The 19,913-nt window shown below is 54.0% G+C and overlaps 2 protein-coding genes across 20 annotated transcripts in view; both read left to right on the top strand.

Moving 5' to 3' along the window:
• NCAM1 (neural cell adhesion molecule 1) overlaps nt 1–8,714 on the top strand; it is a 280,151-nt gene extending 271,437 nt beyond the window's left edge. For 11 of the 16 annotated variants that reach the window (XM_029074361.2, XM_029074362.2, XM_029074360.2 and 8 more), the window contains 4 exons: nt 2,479–2,686; nt 3,262–3,378; nt 6,297–7,055; nt 8,214–8,714. In XM_029074361.2, coding sequence (XP_028930194.1) covers nt 2,479–2,686; nt 3,262–3,378; nt 6,297–7,055; nt 8,214–8,334 — 1,205 coding nt within the window. In that variant the 3' untranslated portion in view covers nt 8,335–8,714. The remainder of the gene's footprint in view (nt 1–2,478; nt 2,687–3,261; nt 3,379–6,296; nt 7,056–8,213) is intronic. The other 5 variants (XM_029074376.2, XM_029074375.2, XM_029074374.2 and 2 more) reach the window with 1 other exon arrangement.
• An 8,928-nt stretch (nt 8,715–17,642) lies between these two features.
• TTC12 (tetratricopeptide repeat domain 12) overlaps nt 17,643–19,913 on the top strand; it is a 29,480-nt gene continuing 27,209 nt past the window's right edge. For all 4 annotated transcript variants that reach the window (XM_029076019.2, XM_029076016.2, XM_029076018.2 and 1 more), the window contains exon 1: nt 17,643–17,697. The gene's annotated coding sequence lies outside the window, so the exon portion shown is untranslated. The remainder of the gene's footprint in view (nt 17,698–19,913) is intronic.

Genomic DNA, 19,913 nt, shown 5'->3' with positions numbered 1-19,913 from the left:
CCCTGTCCCACGTGGAGCTCACAGTTTCAATCCCCATTTTATAGATGAGGGAACTGAGGCACAGAGAAGTGAAGTGACTTGCCCAAAGTCACAAAGCAAACAAGTGGTGGAGCTGGCATTAATACCCTTGGCCTTCTGACTCCCAGGCCTGTGCTCTATCCACTACGCCATTTGTTAAGCAAGGTAATGCTTAGGAATGGCAAAGCTGGTGATAAGAGAACAAGCTGGCCAAATCCGGAGTGCTTCAGCTACCCGACAGGTCAATGGGAGAGCTTCTAGGAGAGGTCATTGGACCCTTTGTTGCGGGCAGGCCGGGAATGTGTCTGTTAATATTGTTATATTGTACTCTCCTAAGCACTTAGTGCTCTGCACAAAGTAAGCACTCGAGAAATGCCATTGATTGATTTTGAGATCAGTTAAATAGAATGAAATAGCATGATTATGTAGGGATAAGATTAAGAAAGCCAAAGTTTGTTTAATGGTATTGGTTAAGCATGCTTGTTACTGTGCTTGTTGTGGGCAGGGAATGTGTCTATTTATTATTATATTGTACTCTCCTAGGTGCTTAGTGTATGGTGCTCTGCACACAGTAAGTGCTCAGTAAATATGGTTGAATGAATGAATACGTGCCAGAAACTGTACTTAGCACTAAGGTAGATACAAGATAAGCAGGTTGGACACAATCCCTCTCCCACATGGGACTCATAGTTTTTAATCCCCATTTTATTGATGAGGTAACTGAGGCATGGAGAAGTGAAGGTGAAGTGATTTGCCCCAGGACATAGGCAAGTGGCAGTTCCTGGATTAGAACCCAGACCCATGTTTCTTCCACTAGACTATGCTGCTTCTCTTCTCAGAGTCAGAAGAGAGACTGCAGCTGAGCAAGAGAGGAGGCCTGGGGGAGTGTTGCCCTAACCCCCTGACTCCGGAGGACGGGAAGGGGAAGCCGGGCCCTCCTGGGGAAGGTTGGCACGCCAAAGTGGAGTAGGGGAGAATGAGCTGGTGGTGAGCTGAACTGTCCTGAGAACAGCAAGGCCTGGTGACCCGCAGCCAGGGGATGGTGGACCATGGTGGGGGTCTTTACAAAGCCACTGGCTGGCATGGGTGGAAAGTGTGGATTGTGGGCGGGAGGCCCTGAGGGCAGGAAAGGGGCAACGGCTGGGCATGCTGTTCGGGCAAAGGATGACTCCTAAAGAGACTCTATGAAACTGGTGAACCTTCTGAGCCTGCTGCCAAAATCAGCCCAGGAGACTTCTGGGAGAAGAGGAAATTCAAAGGAGAGAAAGGGCAAGACCTCTGTCTGTGATGGAGTCCTCCCTCTCCGACACTGCCCCCAGCCTCCCCCAGACTCTTGGTCTGGCACTGCCTCTGACTGAAGCCTCTCCCTGTCTGGCTCATTCCTGGCCGGGATCCTGAGGTGCCCAGCTTCTGCTCCAGTCAGCCCTGCCCATCCAAGGTGGAGACGGTAGCAAGCCCAGAGAGATGGGGCTTGGGAGGGCTGTGCTGTCGCAAGCCCAACCAGAGAGTGGGGTAGGGAGTGCTGAGAGAGAGAGAGAGAGAGAGAGAGAGAGAGAGAGAGAGAGAGAGAGGGCGTGTGAGCACGTGCATGTGTGTGTACACGAACATGGCGGCTTTCCTTGGAATTAGCTGGCGGTGAGTATTCCCAACCCCTGCTGGGACCCAGAGCGATGACCAACCCCCAGCCTTGGCCAGCCTGCTGGATCTCCTCCAGGCTCCCAGAGGAGCTGTAAGTGGGGGCCAGAGCCAGAAGTGCCCTAGCCCCAGCCCCATTTCAGGGTCAGCAACCAACAGAGAAAGGCCTCAGGCGGGCCCTGCTGGGGACCTGCCCTGACACCGCTGGGACAACTGATCCGCCACAGCTCCCGCAGGCAATGCTCTGCAATGGTCTGTAGAGACCAGTTGAGTGGGAGGTGGGGGTGCCAGGGTGGGTACTGCTGCTGTTGGCTGACAGAAGAGTCTTGGCCCCTCGAGAACCACAAATTCGAGACTCCCTCTCAGCCCTCTCCCAAATCATCCAGATGATTCAGGGAAGTGTCATGGGTGGATGGTCAGGGGCTGGGTTCAGAGGTCGCTTTGCGGGGGGCTCTCAGGGGCCAGGGTAAGGCCTAGGGGGTGGTGTAGCCTGGAGTTTTAACTCCTATTTTCCATTCTCCCCTGGATGTGCTATATCTCCTCAGGACTTGATGTCTCCTCCAAGGAATGGGTTGGCCTTTTGGGCCGGTACTGGGGGAGATGGGTTTGAGCGTTCTCTGAGGAACGAGATCCCAGAGGATGCTGTTGAGGGGGAGGCCGGTGTAGCTGTCCCTACACTTTAGGACTGCTTCTTGGGAGGGAGCCACGGGACCCAGGGCTGGGGAGAGCCTGTTCCCTTCTTTTCTAACCACCAGCTGTTCTCTCTCCCTTCCCTTCCCTCTTCCCTCACTTCCTCTACTCCATCTCCCCGATTGACCTCTGAAGCTGGCACCAGCCCCACCTCCAGCCTGGGCACTGGTGCTATCGTGGGTATCTTGGTGGTGGTCTTTGTCCTGCTGCTGGTGGCCGTGGACATCACCTGCTACTTCCTGAACAAGTGCGGCCTGTTCATGTGCATCGCCGTCAACCTGTGTGGGAAGGCCGGCCCCGGAGCCAAGGGCAAGGACATGGAGGAGGGCAAAGCCGCATTCTCGTAAGTAGGTCCCTGCCCCAGCGGCAGAGGGCAAGATCCATCAGTCAGTGTTAGTTTTTTTTAATGGCACTTGTTAAGTGCTTGCTAGGTTCTGGGCACTGTATTAAGCACTGGCACAGATACAAGATTGGCCTGTCCCACATGGGACTCACAGTCTTAGTCCCTATTTTGCAGATGAGGTAACTGAGGCCCAGAGAAGTGAAGTGACTTTCTGAAGGTCCCGCAGTAGGCAAGTGGTGGAGCCGGAATTAGAACCCAGGTCCTTCTGACTCCCAGACCTGTGCTCTGTCCGCTAGGCCATCCCGCTTACATTAATTAAATTAAAGGTAGGAGAAGCAACAGAGCCTCTCACAGGGCTGACTCCCTTGACCTTGCTGAGATCATATGGTCCATGCCAGCCCTAAGCCTCAACTCTCCCCATTGGCCGGGCAAGACGAGAGCCCGGGATGTGGAACCAGGGCTGGGGACCAGAAGGAGCTGATTCCTCAGCCCTGATAGGACTCCACAGTCCTGAGGGAGTCCGCTCCCCACAAACCAAGAGCGGCCCAAGCCCCAGCTCGCTCCCCTCTCCACAGGAAAGATGAATCTAAGGAGCCTATCGTGGAGGTACGCACGGAGGAGGAACGGACCCCCAACCACGATGGTGGGAAACACACGGAGCCAAATGAGACCACACCGCTGACGGAGCCAGAGTACGTGGGTGCTCAGGGGTGTAGCGGGGTTAGGTCACGGGCCGGGCTACCTACTGACAAAGCCGTAGTATGTGGGGGTTTGGGGTATCGGGGCCAGGCCTGATGCTGACAGAGCCAAAATGTAGGGGAGCTGGGCACCCCGCTGACAGAGCCAAAATGTCGGGGGCTCGGGGCATAGCGGGTTAGGTCACAGGGGCTGGGCATGCTGTTGGCAAAGCCAGAGTATGGAGGGGGAGAAGCGTTGGGGGCCGAGCCTGCTGTTGTTGGAGCGGGAGTGTGCAGGTCCAGGGGGGCCAGGCACAACATTGGCAGCAGGTCACCTTGTCTTCCCTTCTCCTTCTCACCCAGCCCAGGGCCATTTAAACCGCTGCAGCTCAGACCGTGGGTTAAGGAGCCCTGGGGTCCAAGATTCTGATCCCCCCCCCAATTCTGGCTGTTCCTGGGGCTTGGGTTGGGGGGGGTCTCTGGGAGGGGGGCTCAAGGGCAGGGTCTGACTCAAGAAGGTTAACCAGGGCCTCCAGGGCAGGGGGTTGAACCCTGGTGTCCTCATTGTCCCTCTCCCCAGGACAGATGGGGCTGGGCGACAGCAATTGACAGAGTCCCTAGGGGAGTAGGCTATGTGGGGCTCAGGTCCGAGATTTCTGATGGCTTTTATTATTATTGTTATTATTATTTTCATTATTACTGTCATTATTGAATGATATTTAATTGCTTACTGTGTGCCAGGCACTGTACTAAGCACTGGGGTAGTCACAAGCTAATCAGGTGGGGGACAGTCCACTTCCCATGTGGGGCTCACAGTCTTAGTCTCCATTTTACAGATGAGGTAACTGAGACCCAGAGAAGTGAAATGACCTGCCCAAGGTCACACAGCAGACAAGTGGCTTGCATTGTTTGTCTCCTGGGTCATTTCCCAAATTGTTTCCGGTTGCTTCCGAGACCGTTTCCTAGTTCATTTCCTGGGTTGTTTCCAGCTGTTTCCTGAGTCGTTTCGGGGATCATTTCCTGGGTGGGCTGCGGGAGCTAGATTGAGTCAGGAGTCACAGAGACAGTCCCCAGACCTGTGTAGGATGCATCCAGGCAGAGCCCCAGACCAGGCTCTGAGGGCTTCCTAAAGAACCAAGTCGGTTTCCAACCTATAAGCTGGAAGAGGAACCTGGACAGTCCCGATCAATCTGGGGCCATACGAGGGAGGCCCATACTTTCCACTCTGAACATGGGGCAAACTTGGGGGGCAGAGCATTGAGAGGGCGGGTCTCGGACAGGACCAAGGAGGAAGAGGAGGGAAGGAGGACAGAAGAAGGGGAAGAGGAAGGAAGGGGTCCTCACTGGTTGCTCCTCCTTTATCAATAACCACTAAGTAATGTTTACCGATCACTTCCTTTGTGCAGGACACTGTACTAAGCCCTCCGGAAAGTACAGTACAGTCGGTAGATGCGATTTCTGCCTTCCAGGAGCTTAGGGTCTAATGGGGGAGATAAACGTTAAGATAAATAGCAGATATGGGAGGCACAGAAGGATATGCATATAAGTGCTTGGGGTGGGAGTCCTGAAAGCTTAGGGGAGAGGCCCTGGGGAGGGAAAATCGAGGGGAGAGGGCCAGAGCCTAATCCGGGAAGGTATCCTGGAAGAGATGTGATGTTAGAAGAGTTTTGAAGATGAGGAGAGCGGTGGTCTGTCGGATGAGGAGGAAGGTGTTCCAGGCAGGAGGGAGGGCGTGAATAAGGGGTCGACAGAGAGAGATGAGATGGAGGCACATTGAGTAGGTTGGCATTAGAGGAGTGAAGTGTGTGAGCTGATCTGTAGTGGGAGAGGAGCAAGGTGAGGTAGCCAGGAGACAGCTGATTGAGGGCCTTTAAGTCAACCATGGTGAGCAGTTTCTGCTCAGTGGAGGAAGGGACCCTCCTTCTCCTCCAGCCCTTCTGTGGTCCGGTTCTGCTCCCCCCGTCTATCCAGTCCGCCTCACCCTCTCCAAGATGGGGGGGGGCCCGCCGGGTGGAAGGGAAGCCAGGCTGCAGAGCCAATGGGGCACATGCCCCATGGCGTCTCGGGCCGGCTGTGGCCTCCGCCGAAGTAACCCAGCTCCGCCGCTGCGAGGGGAGGAGAAAGCGGGCGATGGGCAGCGGGATTTCCTCCTCAGGTGAAGGCGGCAGAGGTGAACCCCTCGGACCCATTCCCAGGGCAGACGTGACAAGCAGCAACCGCTGCACCCTTTTAAAAGAGGCAGTATTTGTTAAGTGCTTATTACGTGCCAAGCACTATACTAAATGCTGGGGTAGATAGAAGATCATCAGGACAGTCCCTGCCCCACATGGAGCTCACAGTCTCAGTGAGAGGGAGAACAGATATTGAATCCCTACTTCACAGATGAGGAAACTGAAGCCCAGACAAGTGAAATGACTGGCCCAAGTTCACACAGCCAAGTGGCGGGGCTGGAATTAGAACCCTTGTCCTCTAACTCCCAGGCTCAGGCTCTTTCCACTAGGCCATGTTACCTCCCTCCTCTTCCTCCTCTCTACCGTCTCCTCCCCTCACAGCCAGGGGCCAGACAGTGGAGCCGCCATCTTGGCTCGTCCTCCTCCAGGTTCTCCTGCCCCAAACCCCGGGATTGGACCGAGGGGAAAAAGAACCCTAGGGGCTGGGTTGGGAGCTGACCGTCCCTCCGTCTGCCATGTATCTGTCTTTCCATCGTCTCCTTGGTTCTCCTCCCTGTCCGGAAACTGCTGCTTTCTCAGCTTCGTGTGGGTGGTGTGTGTTGGTGTGTGTGTGTGTGTATACGTGTATGGGTCAAAGCACCATTGCCGTCTGTTCCTGCCAGTCCGTCCATCTGTCTGTCTGTCTCCATCCTCTCCTGCCGCCCTGTCGTCCGGTGCCGGCTTCAATGTCTCTTTCTCTTCTACTTCCTGTCCCCCCAACAGGCTGCCAGCCGACCCCGCAGCCGCTGGCGAAGACATGCTACCTTCTGTCACCACCGTGACCACTAACTCTGACACTATCACCGAAACCTTTGCCACTGCTCAGAACAGCCCCACCAGTGAGACCACCACCCTCACCTCCAGCACTGCCCCCCCAGCCGTGGCCCTCCCCGACTCTAACTCGGTGCCGCCCGCCCACGCCACCCCGGCCAAGGGCCCCGCGGCCCCGGCCCCCTCGCTGCCTCCCGCCTCGGTCCCCAGGGTGGCCCCCCTGGTGGACCTCAGCGACCCCCCGGCCTCGCCGCCGCCCCCCTCTGGCAATCCGCCCTCGGGCGTGCCGGCCCCCCCAGGGGCCGTCCTCAGCCCCGGCGCCCCGGCCGGCCCGGCGGAGACCCCCAAGGCTCCCACGGGGAGCCAGCCGGCCCCGGCCGCCCCCTCCGAGCCCTCGCAGGCCAAACCGGAGCCGGCCGGCCCCAAAGGCCCGGACCCGGGGGCCGCCCCCGCGAAGAGCCCGGCTGGCGCCCCGGCGAACCTCCCCAGCCCGAAGAACGAGGCCGCCTCGGCCAGCGCCGCGCACCCCCCCCAGGGCGAGGACTTTAAAATGGACGAAGGCACCTTCAAGACCCCAGACATTGACCTTGCAAAGGATGTTTTTGCAGCCCTGGGTACTGCCGCTCCGGCCCCTGGGGCGAGCGGGCCCGTCCCCGGGCCTGCCGCTTCCCCCGCAGACAGCTCTGTGTCGCCTGCACCAGCAAAGACCGAGTATGGCCTCTTCCTTCTGCTGCCGGTGGTGTTCTGTGTCGTGCCTTAGTGCTGTGCTGTGCTCTCCTCGTTGGATGTGCCTTGAACTAGTCTTGGGGTTTGCCTAGTCTACCTTTAGGGACCCTAGCCAGCTCAGGGAGGGCCCAGGGCGGGGCGGAGGGGTAGAGGATGTCCTCCGGCTCAGTTCCCGGGGCCTGGGTGAAGCATGGTTGGATCCTGCCCAGGGATGGGGCACGGGAGACTCTGGAGGAAGCCCGCGGCTGCTCAGCCGAGGCCTGGAGGAGGGAGTGGTCAGGACTGTGACAGGCGGGGATGCCCGGAGCCAGGATACCAGATCCCACCAGAAACCCCAGAGTGAGGAGAGTGAGGTCCTCGGGTCACCCTTTCCTGCCCGTTCCTCCTTCCTACTCCTATCTGCCTGGTTAGAATGGGGAGGGGAAGGTCAGTGGCAGTGTCCAGGGGTGGGGGCCGGGACTGAGCTGCGGGCCTGGGCTGCCCCTGGGGCGATGCTGGTGACCCACTGCTGCCACCGAGGAGTTCAGCTCTGTCTCGCTCAAATTCTAGTGCCAAGACCCCAGGAGCCTAGAAATTAGCACCCCCCCCCCCAAATCCGGGGAGGTCCAGCCTCCATCCCAGTCCCATTGCAGAGGCTGCCAGCCCCCCACACTTCTTGCCCCCCTCCCCAAGACATAGGGAGGAATTGGCTATGTCATTTTCAGTTGCTCTGTCTGCCCCTCAGGGCTGCACTTCAACTGTCCTCCTGCTGCCCAGCCCAACCCACCCTCCCTTCAAAGTCTCCTTCATGGCTGGGTCGAGGCGGGTGGGGGAGGAGGGCGCTACCATCCTCTTCGCTGCATGTCCGGGGTTCCCCGGAGAATGGTGGTAGGGCTTGGTGCCAGGGGGACTGGTGTTTCTGCAGGCACCCACCGCTGGGGGCTGAGACTCAAGCATCCTGAAAGCTTTAGGCAGCTGAAACCTTTCTGTGAAACCCAGCAGCAGTATGCCCAGCCCCCTCCCCCTCATTCCAGAGCTGGGAGTCAGTGAGCAGCAGGAAAACTGGGGGAAGGAGGGCAGACGGGGCACGACTCGGGGCCGGGCTGTGGGGTGGGGCCGGGCCCGAGATCTCTGAACCGTCCGTCTCTGTGCCTCTTCCCGCAGGAAAGCCCCCGTAGAAGCTAAGTCGGAGGGCCAGGAGGCCGAAAGTCCGCCAGCCCCCGCAGAAGTCAAGACGGTCCCCAGTGAAGCCACACAAACAAATGCGAACGAGAGCAAAGCATGATGGGGGACGGGGATGAGCAGCAATCAGATCAAACGACGGAACAACTTCACCGAGCATCTCCCCCACCTCGCACGCTCACACGCACGCATATGCACACACGCACGCGCACACACACACGCGTGTGCACACAGACACACACACACACACACACCCCCCATTGCTCTAGTGTCTCTTGCCTTTTTTTTTTTTCCCAAAAACAAAAGCAGACAGACCAGCCAGCCATGGGAGTTCTTTTTGTATGTCTGTAGAAAGGGTCCATCTGTGATACACTAGCTTTGAAGAAAACTAAAACAGAAAGGGTCAGCACCCACCCAAATTCAGAATACTCTGTTCCCCGAGACCATTTGGTTAAGGAATAAAAAAAAAAGAAAAAACCAAAACTAGCCAGTGAGAGGGAGGTAGGGTGCACTGGGACCAAGCTGGGTGGAAGGGTCAGCAGATCAGGCCTACCCCCAAACAACTTCCCCAGGTTTGCACAGACCAGAGTCCAGAAGTACAAACTAGCCACCGAGTGAACAAAGTCCACACTTTATTTTTATACTTTTCAGTCGAGTTTGAACTATGTAAAGTCTCATAGATAAGTTATAATTTCTGTTCACTCTGTATTTGTCCAGTATGCAAAGCGTGTCGCCCTTTCTAGCTGAGTTCAGTTCCCACGTAGCCTCCTGTTGTTGGAGGGCACCGATGACAAACTGCAGCTTTGGTGGTGGTCGAGGGGTGGGGTTAGAGATTTGAGTTTGCAGGACCTGGATTGGGGTGGATTTTTTTCCCCAATTTGGCTCGGTTTTTGTTCCTTTCTTTGTCAACATCGGTTTCTGGTGTTCCTGGGCTGATCGTCCAGGTTCCGATGTTCCTGGGCTGACCGTCCGGCTCCCTCAGGGGAGGAGGGAGTTGGGGGTCGGGATCCTTGCCTGCTCCCTTCTCCAGGGAGGTTTTTCCAGTGTGGATGTTTCTGGGGACTGCTCCCCTCCTGATTTTTTTATTGTTTCATTTTCTTTATCCTTCTGATTTGGGGAGGCAGGCAAGACCGAGACCCCCTCCTCCCCTCAACCCCCGGGCACTCCTGGGCTCTCCTGACCGAAATGAGGTGTGGTTCCGTGGGCCCAGGCGAACAACCCACGTTTGACTTGACCCTTTCTTCCCTTTCAAAAAGACAGGGGAAACTAGACCCCCAAAGCTCTTCCTGACCCAGAAATCTCAATCGGAGCGGAAGAGTGTGTGTTTTGGGGAATTGGTGTCTCTCTCTCTTTTTTTTTTTTTGGCAGTCTGTAGGGTAAAGTGGCACGGTGACCACTTCTGTGTAAAGTCACAACACAACTCTCCTGGATGGTGGGGCTGGGGGGGGGGGCGGGGGGACCGAGTGGGGAAAGCAGCAACTCAAAGTGGGGGTGGGGAAATGGGGGGAGGGGAGGGCGGCGGGAAAGAGCAACCTTTTGTATAGAAAGTTTTCCTTTTTTTCCTCATTCTACTTTAGAAATGCAAGCTTGTGCACTGTGGATGCGTGACTATTTTAGTGTGAAACGTGTTTTTTGTCATAGTATTGAAATAAAACTTCAGCATAGTTGGGTTGTGGAAGGTGTAGCAAATTAGTTCAGAAAATTATTCGGGAACAAGATAGCTCTTTAAGAGGACCAGAAAGTCTTTCGGTGAAGAAAAATATAGTAACAATAGCCCAGCAAGCTAAGGAAAGGGAAGAAATTCTGGCATGCAGTCCTGCCTGGAGGGAGAGAGCAGGGAAGGAAGACACTGTCTGGGCTTGGTTGCCCAGGCCCCGCTAGGCAGGGAGGACCCGGGGGGCGAGAGCACCCAGGTTGATTGTGGTGATGGCCGGTCCTGGTCACTTTTGAATGATAGAGACCAGGCAGGTTGGGTGGGTGGAGCCACCCGGGCCTCGGTGCGGGGTGCCGGTGGCCTGGGCCCCTCGGCCGCTCACCTCTGCCCCACGTGCCCAGCTGGGCACTACCCGCCAGGGAGGGCTGATCCCACCCACCTCACAGGCCATACAAGCCAGGAACATGGCCACCTGTGGCATGTGAAGGCCAGGCGGGGCATCCGAGCAGGAGCCCCCCTGAAGCGCAGCCCCCAACCCGGGCCGTGTGAACATGCTGCGTCCCATCCATCCCCACCTCCACGGTGTGTGGCTCCCCCCAACCTCGGCTCCCCGGTCTTTCTCCTGCTTCTCCTTCCGCCAGAGGAGGAGGGGGGAAACCCAGCCGAGTCATTTTGCTGTTGGTGTTCCGCCCTTCCGGAAACGCGGTAGCTCAATCTCCATTTTTCTTCTGAATCCTTGGAAAAGAGGGGCCTGGCTCCGACCCAGTTCCAACAAGAATGTTCATGTGTGTACGTGCCCTACTTATGTACTCGTACTCGTGCCCGTCCTACCATGGTCCCGCCCGCCCAGAGCCCCTCGCCACCCGTCACTGAGGGAGCGAGGGGGGTGAGCCGACCTTTCTTCTTTCCTCTGGAGCCTTCCCACCCTTCCACATCCCAGACTTTGGCTCTAGGCTGTTTGGATAGCGGTTGTCAGGCCCTCCATTAATGCACCCCTGTCCAGCGTTCCGGTACCTGGGGCCTTCTCTCTTGTTAGGAAACTTTTTACCAAGCGAATCATCGAAACCGCCCTTCTCCATTCTCGCCGGTGTAAATACTGAGTACTAACGGAGAATTTTGACTTTGCATTCTGTCAGAATACTTGTGTTCAATAAAAATTAAAAAAAAAAAACCCACTGTCTTCTTCTGGGTTCTTTGCTTCCAAGTCCGTGTCTTGGCTGGCTGGGAGAGTGGAGAAGCCGGTGGAGGGAGTCATTTTTGTGATTTCCTGCCTCGAACTCCCACAATCAATCAGTTAATCAGTGGTATTTATTGAGTCCTTTTGTATAGAGCAGTGTACTAAGAGCTTGGGAGAGTGCAATACAAGGGAGTTAGCAGACATATTTCCTCATGTCCCACAGTCCTCCACTCTCCCCATCTTCAAAACCCTTCTGAAAGCCCATTTTCTCCAGGAGGCCTTCCCAGATTAATCTTTCCTCACCCTATTTCTCCTCAAATATCATTCCAGCAATTCCCTGCTACCTAAGCACTCGATTCCTTTCAAGACCCCTGTAGCACTTCCGGCCTATCCAAACGCTTCTTTTAGCTGTCATTCCCATACATATTCACTTTTCCTTCTTTCTTTGGACTAACTTATTTTAGGTCTGTCTCCTCAAGTAGATAGCCCCTCAAGGGTGGGAACTGTGTCTCCTAGCTCTATTGTATTCTCCCAAGCGTTTAATCCGGGGGTCCGTACACAGTAGATTCCTGGAAGCTCCCTGATGGCAGGGATGATGTCTACCAACTGGATTGGGCTTTATCAGGCTCTTAATACAGAGCTCTGCACACAGTTAGTGTTCAGTAAATTCTGATTGATTGGTTGTTCTCTTGCAGGAGTCTGGTTTGACTTCCACCCAGTTCTGGGCCCCGACTCGCCTGTTCCCCCGTACTGCTGGGGAAAAGGGGGGTTTCTACACAGTGGTATGTTGACATTTCCAGCTGTGCTGCCCTTCAAGGCCTTAATGAAGGCACCTGTCCTCCAAGAGGCCTTCCCTGACTAAGCTCTCTTTTCCATATTTTCAGTTCACTTCTATCACACTAAACTCTCTTTTCTGTATTTTCGGTTCCCTTCTATCACCCTGACTTGCTAGAATAATAATGATAATAATTGTTTGTTAACCACTTACTCTATGCCAGGCACTGTACTAAACGTTGGGGTAAATACAAGATAATCAAGTTGGACACAGTCCCTGTCCCACATGGGGCTCAGAATCTTAATCCCCATTTTATAGATGAGGGGACTGAGAAACCTGTTGCTTTTATGCATTCCCCCATCCCCAGCACTTATGTACCTACCTCTAATTTATATTAATGTCTGCCTCCCCCTCTAATAATAATAATAATAATGGTATTTGTTAAGTATTTACTCTGTGCCAAACACTCTTCTAAGTGCTGGGGTAATCAGGTTGTCCCATGTGGGGCTCACACTTTTTATCCCTATTTTACAGATGAGGAACTGAGGCACAGAAAAGTTAAGTGATTTGCTCAAGGTCATAGAGCAGTCAGGTGGCAGGGCTGGGATTAGAACCCACATCCTCTGACTCCCAAGCTCATGCTCTTTCCACTAAGCTATGCTGCTTCTCTAGACTATAAACTCATTGTGGGAAGGGAATGTGTCCATTATATTGTTATATTGTACTCTCCCAAGCGCTTGGAACCATTCTCTGCAAAAGTGCTTAATAATTTGATTGCTTGAGTGACTTCCCCCGTCAGCACCCATGGCCCCTAACTCGACCCTGAATGTGCCCCTTCTGGCTGGGTCAGGTCAGAAGTGAGTTTTTATGGGCATGGGGCAGGAAGCATGGTGGGCAGCCTAGGTCCAATGTGTGACTGAAATGGTTTAGATTCAGCCTGTGGTCAGATTCTCCCCCACTAGGCTGAAAATTTCTTGTGGGCAGGGAACATGTGTACCAACTCCGCTGTATTGTAGTCTCCCAAGAGCTTAGTACAGTGCTCCGCAAGCAGTAAACACTCAGTAAATAACATTGATTAATTGGTTGTCCTCTGTCCTCTGAAGAAACCAGGGTTGCTGGGAAGCAGCTGTTGGTTGGGGTGGCTGAGTTAGGGGAGCCTCTCAGAAGCTGAGCGCAAGACTGAGTGCCGGGAACCAGGAAGATGGGGTGGGAAGGTGCAGGGGGTGGGAGAGAGACATAGACAAGCACCATGGCCTAGTGGAAAAAGCCCAGGCCTGGGAGTGAGAGGACCTGGTTTCTAATCCCAGCTCTGCCACTTGCTTGCTGTGTGACTTGGGCAAGTCACTTAACTTCTCTGTGCCCCGGTTTCCTAAAAATGGGGATTCAGTACTTTCCCTCCTATTTAGAATGTGAGCCTCATGTGGACAGGGGCTGTGTCTGACCCAATTAACTTATATCTACCCCAGTGCTTAGAACAGTGTTGACACACAGTAAAGGCTTAACAAATACCATTTTCAAAAAATACAGGGAATCATCCAGGGCTGATGATTCCTCAGTAGAGCCTGGCCAGCTGGTGGGAGCTGGGAGCCTTCTCAGGCCTAGAGCTGAGGAGGGGCAGGGTGGATCTGACCCTGGAGCCCATTAGGTTCCCCACACCCTAACCTGCCCAAAATGCCTCCCTGTTGTCCCTCTACCCCTACCCTGGGTTAGCGGAGAGACCCCAAGAGGGCAGAAGCCTGGGAAGAGAAGCAGCAGAGCACAGGTCTGGGAAATAGAAGGTCACGGGTTCTAATTCCGGCTCTGCCACATGTCTTCTGTGTGGCCTTGGGCAAGTCACTTCACTTCTCTGTGCCTCAGTTACCATATCCGTAAAACGGGGATTAAGACGAAGAGTCCCATGTGGCCTTAGTACAGTGCTTTGCGCACAGTAAGCGCTCAATAAATACGATTGAATGAATGAGTTGAATGCATGTGGGAAAGGGACTGTGTCCAACCTGATTTGCTCCAGCGTTTAGGACAGTGCTTAGCCCGGATTAAGCCCTTAACGAATGCCGTTATCCTCACCAAGAGGGAGATGTGAGCTGGAGCAGAAACGCGGATCATTGTGTGGGCTGCGAGCGCCCCCCACTGGCCAGAGGGGGGAGCGCCTTCGTAACTACCCTTGTGTTTAGTACAGTACCTGGGGACATAATAAGCTCTTAACAAATACCGCTAAGAAAAATAAATTGGCCTGCAACCCCAGGTTTCTGCTTGGTTGTGTGTTTGTGACTGGCCTGCTCCTACTCTGCACGCTTGTATTCTTCCCGCTTCTATTTTTATGGTATTGTACTCTCCCAAGTGCTTAGTTCAGTGCTCTGCACAAGGTAAGTGCTCAATAAATACCATTGATGAGGATAATGCACTTCTGGACTTGGGAGTCTCTGCCTGTTCACTCAGCCAGACTGGGCAACAAGGCTGACATTTCTATCAACCCTTTGGACTGCTCACCTCTCCAGCTGGCAACAAGCAGGAGATAGTAATAATAATAATGATTCATTCATTTACTCATTCATTCAATCATATTTATTGAGCACTTCCTGTATGCAGAACACTTTACTAAGCACTTAGGAGAGTACAATATAACAATAAACAGACACATTCCCTGCCCACAACCCGTTTATAGTCTAGAGGGGGAGACAGACATTAATATAAATAAATACATTACAAATATGTACATAAGTGCCCATTCATTCATTCATTCAATCGTACTTATTGAGCGGTTACTGTGTGCAGAAGACTGATAATAACTATGATATTTGTTAAGCATTTAGTATGTGCCGGGCCAGAGTGGGTACAAGAAATTGAGGTTGGACACAGTGCCTGTCCCTCATGGGGCTCACTCTTAATCCCTATTTTACAGATGAGATAACCGAACCACAGAGAAGTGAAGTGACTTGCTCAAGATCACACAGCGGACAAGATGCCTGGGTAAGACCACCTGCTGGGTCTCCCGCATGGACAAAATGGCAGGAAGAAGGGTCGGTGGAGGGAGAAGGACATGCTAAGGGAGAGACTGCCCGATCTATCAGGAATCCCAGCGAAGCAGAATGACCTAGTGGGAAGGCCATGGGTCTGAGAGTCAGAGGACCTGGGCAAGTCACTTCATTTCTCTGCCTCAGTTACCTCATCTGTTAAATGGGGATTTAGACTGTGAGCCCCTTGTGGGACAGGGACTGTGTCCAACCTGATTATCTTGTATCTACTCCAGTGCTCAGTTCAATGCCTGGTACATAGTAAACGCTTTTCCAGTACCACTTTAAAAATCCCTCCTGGAGAAGGTGGCTTTTAAAGTGGGGATGGGAAAGAGAGAGAGGGAGAGTGAGCTCGTTCAGGGCAGGAAATATGTCTAAGAACTCAGCTGAATTCTCCCAAGCACTTGGTACAGTGCTCTGGACGCACTAAGCTCTTGATAAATACAGTTGGTCGGGGTGGGGGGGTGGGCAGTGTGGCTTAGTGGAAAGAGCACGGGCTTGGAGTCACAGGACGTGGGTTCTAATCCGGATCTGCCATGTCCGTCTTCTGGGTGACCTTGGGCAAATCACTTAACTTCTCAGTGCCTCAGTTACCTCGTCTGTAAGATGGGGATTTAAAAGTGTGAGCCCCACATGGGCCAACCTGACTACCCTGTATCTACCCCAGCGCTTAGAACAGCGCTTGGCACTTGGGAAACGCTCAACTAATACTATAAATATTAAGAGAAGCAGCGTGGCTCAGTGGAAAGAGCACGGGCTGGGGAGTCAGAGGTCATGGGTTCCGGCTCCGCCACTTGTCAGCTGTGTGACTCTGGACGAGTCACTTAACTTCTCTTTGCCTCAGTGGCCTCATCTGTAAAATGGGGATGAAGACTGTGCGCCTCACGTGGGACAACCCGACTACCCTGTGTCTACCCCAGCGCTTAGAACAGTGCTCGGCACCTAGTAAGCGCTTAACAAATACCAACCTTATTATTATTATTATGAGAGAGAGAAAGGAGAGAAAGAGAGCGTTGGCCAGCAGGGGGCAGCGCCGTTCTCTCAGGGAGGTGCAGTGACTGCGCCGGCCACCGGGGGGCAGCCCCGCTCTATCAATGGCCTGCGGGCTAGGACTGGACTGGGGGGATTAAGCCTGCAGCAAGAGTGACTGAGGCGAGACACCCGGGAGGACTTCCTGGTAGAAAAGGGCCTGGATGAATTGGCCTTTGCCTAGAAGTCAGGGGCTGGGACCTGGATGAACTGGCCTATGCCCAGAAGCCAAGGACCCTCCGGACTGGTTATTTAGCAGAAACAAGGTGAAGATCTTTCGGGCTGTCGCCTTGGTTCTCCCGTGGCCCCTCTTCCTGGGAAGAAGCCCCTCTTCTCCCACTCCCTTAGGCGTCATCCTGATTTGCTCTCTTTATTCATCCCCTCCTCCCAGTCCCACAGCACTTATATACATATCTGTCATTTCTTTATGCATATTAATGTCTGTCTCCCCCTTGGGAGTGTAAGCTCCTGTGGGCAGGGAATGTGTCTGTTTATTGTTGTAATGTAATAATAATAATAATAATGTTGGTATCTGTTAAGCGCTTACTATGTGCTTACACTGTTCTAAGCGCTGGGGTAGATACAGGGTAATGGGTTGTCCCACGTGAGGCACACAGTTAATCCCCATTTTACAGATGAGGTCACTGAGGCCCAGAGAAGTTAAGTGACTTGCCCATAGTTACACAGCTGACAAGTGGCAGAGCAGGGATTCGAACCCCTGACCTGTGACTCCCAAGCCCGGGCTCTTTCCACTGAGCCACGCTGCTTCTCTAGAATTGTACCCTCCCAAGCACTTAGTACAGTGTTTTGCACAGAGTAAGTGCTCAATATATAAGATCGAATGAAGGTACGAACGATTGAATGAGTTCCCTCACCATTTCCCTCCCTCCTCTGCTGCCTCATTTCGATCTGGCTAGCGGGCCTATGAGGCTGACTCAAGCCCTTGTAAAGCTTCTCTCCCATCTCCGGACCTGTCTCTAAAGAGCCTCGGAGCCACCAGGCCCGGGAGGAAGCACAGAGATCGGATCCCTCTGGTCTCTGGATCTCCCTCTCTGATCTCTCTCCTGGCAGAGTGGATAGACCATGGGCCTGGGAGTCAGAAAGACGTGGGTTCTAATTTCAGCTCTGCCACCTATCTGCCGTGTGACCTTGCGTAAGTCATTTCACTTCTCTGGGCCTCAGTTACCTCATCTGTGAAACAGGGATTAAGACTCTGAGTCCCACGTGGGACAGGGACTGCGGCCAACCTGATTTGCTTGTATCCACCCCAGTGCTTAGTACATTCAATCGTATTTATTGAGCACGTACTGTGTGCAGAGCACTGTACTAAGTGCTTGGAATGTACAATTCGGCAACAGATAGAGACAATCCCTGGCCAACAAACTGGCTCACAGTCCTGGCACATGGTAAATTCTAGAAGCAACATGGCGAGGTGGATAGAGGCCGGGCCTGGGCATCAGAAGGTCATGGGTTCTAAGCCAAGCTGTGCCACTTGTCTGTTGCGTGACCTGGGGCGAGAAGCTTAACTTCTCTGTGCCTCAGTTTCCTCATCTGTAAAATGGGGATTGAGATTGTGAGCCCCCCGTGGGACAAGGGGCTGTGTCCGACCCATTTTGCTTGTATCCATCCCAGCGCTTAGTAGAGTCCTTGGCACATAGTAAGCACTGAACCGATACCATAATAATAATAATAATAATTATTATTTCGCGCCTTGGTCTCGGGGATTGGTGCATATTTGGGCTGGCGGCAGCCAGGCCCCGCCCCTCCCCGCTGGCTCCACCCTCGGTCGCCATTCCGGGTCCGAGCTGCGGTCACATCAGGTCAGTGTCTCCGCGGACCCCGGTCCGGTCCCGTCCGATCCGGTCCGATCCGGTCCGGTCCAGTCCTGTCCGGCCCAGGGAGGGGGGGCCGAGCAGCCGCAGGGATGGGCAAGAACCCGGGGCCGGGGAGGGAACCCGGTCTCACCAACACCGCGTGGTTGCCATGGCAACCGCTGCTTAGGCCGTTAACGCGCTGCTTAAAGGCGAGCTTCCCTGTCAGTCAGTCCATCGGTCGTATTTACTGAGAGCTTATGTGACGCACAGCACTATACTAAGCGCTTGGGAGAGGACAACAACATTCCCTGCCCACAACGTGCTTATGGTCTAGAGGGGGAGACAGACATTAATGTCAATAAATAAATGACGGATATGGACTTTTGTGCCGGGAGGTTGGGAGGGGGATGAATAAAGGGAGCAAGTCAGGGCGATGCAGAGGAAGTGGGAGATGAGGAAAAGTGAGGCTTAGTCTGGGAAGGCCTCTTGGAGGAGATGGGCCTTCAATAAGGAGTTGAAGCCGGGGGAGAGTCATTGTCTGACGGATGTGAGGAGGGAGGGCGTTCCAGGCCAGAGGCAGGATGTGGGCAAGAGGTCAGCAGCGAGGTAGATGAGATGGAGGTACAGTGAGAAGGTTAGTGGCCCCTAGTCACGTGTCCTGAGCTCCCAGGTAGGGGTGTGCTCGTACCCCAGCCAACTGCCTTCGAGGGTAGCAGCTTTCTCCCAGGGTGATGCTCGGGGACCTTGGTTTGCAGGGTCACCCATGCCTTGACCAGCCCTGGACATGCGGACAGGGAATGTGACCGTTATATTGTTATATTGTACTCTCCCAAGTGCTAAGTATGGAGCTTTGCACACAGTAAACTCACAATAAATATGATTGACTGACTGACTCACCTGACTCACCTGCCCCCTCCCCTGAGCACCCAGCCTGGACAGTCTGGCCAGGTCTCCGCCCATTAGAGAGGGTGCCAGCCTCATGGGACACTGGACAAACTGACTAAAGGTGGAAAAACCTGTAGAAACTGCATGGCCAAGTGGATAGAGCATGGGCCTCGGAGTCAGAGGTCGTGGTTTCTAACCCCATCTTGGCCATTGCTGTATGACCTTGGTCAAGACATTTCACTTTTCTCTGTGCCTCACTTCCCTCGTCAGTAAAATGGGGATTGAAACTGTGAGCCCCACGTGGGAAATGGACTGTGTCCAATTTGATTAGCTTGTATCTATCCAGTGCTTAGTACAGTACCTGGCTCATACTAAGCACTTAAATACAAGTTTTTTAAATAAAGCGAGCGCATGGGAAAAGGCAAAGGAGTTGCCTGGGAAACTCCGGCAAAACACAGTGAAAACCATCACCAATCCAATCCCTGCCATCTGAGAATTGACAAAGAAAGAATGTAATTCTCCAGAAAAAATGCTGATAAGCTTCCAAGGCTGCAGCTGTACCAACAGGGGAAGAGACTTCAAAGCAGTAGAAAGGGCAAGCGCCTTTTTCCCTGCCGAGCTGAAGGTCCCCACCGGTGCGTTGTCTCAGGTTTTCAACTGTTTCACAAGGTGCAATGTCATCTGAAGAGGGGGCGTGGGGGCTGCCCCTTCTGGTCTCAGCAGGGCATTAGGTTTTGAGCTCCACCGAGGACAATAGGGCTGGGGTCTCCTAGACTGTAGGCTTCCCTGTGGTGCCCCAGTGGGGGTGGTCAGACCTCGGGCTTGTGTTGATCGAGGGCCTTGAGAAGCAGCAGCTTGGGCCCCGGGCTCCAAATGTGGAGTGCGGGGGAGCCCAGTCACTTGCAGCACCCATGCTTCCCCTCACTAAATTGTTGCCTTGGGGTTTCTGGGAAGGTAGCCTGGGTGTGGAGTCAGGGTCATGCCCACTGGGGAGGGGGATAAATTCAACAGGGCTGGGGGGGACTTCCAGAACCCCTTCACCCTTATTCTGTGAGAGCCTAGTGGGGGCCCTCTCTGGTGGTGGCTTCAGATAAATCAAGGGATCTCCATCCCTGGGCACTTCTGAACCAAGAGCTGACCCCTACCACTCTGGTGAGCTCCGTCCCTCCCTGCCCAGAGCCGGGAGACTGGGCCAGGTGGTTTCTGAGGCCTCTCTCAGCTGTGAGGTTCACTGGTGCCTGGACTCGGGTGTCCCCCCAAGACCTGCTCACTCAAAGAAACTCAGTTGACCACGTGGAGCTTTGTGGCCGGCACGTTGGTGAGGGGAGTCGTCGGCA

This window comes from Ornithorhynchus anatinus, chromosome 11 (genome assembly GCF_004115215.2).
Source record: "Ornithorhynchus anatinus isolate Pmale09 chromosome 11, mOrnAna1.pri.v4, whole genome shotgun sequence".
Lineage (NCBI taxonomy): Eukaryota > Metazoa > Chordata > Mammalia > Monotremata > Ornithorhynchidae > Ornithorhynchus > Ornithorhynchus anatinus.
Note: the sequence above shows the minus strand (reverse complement) of the source record. Positions and strands in the feature narration are given on the sequence as shown.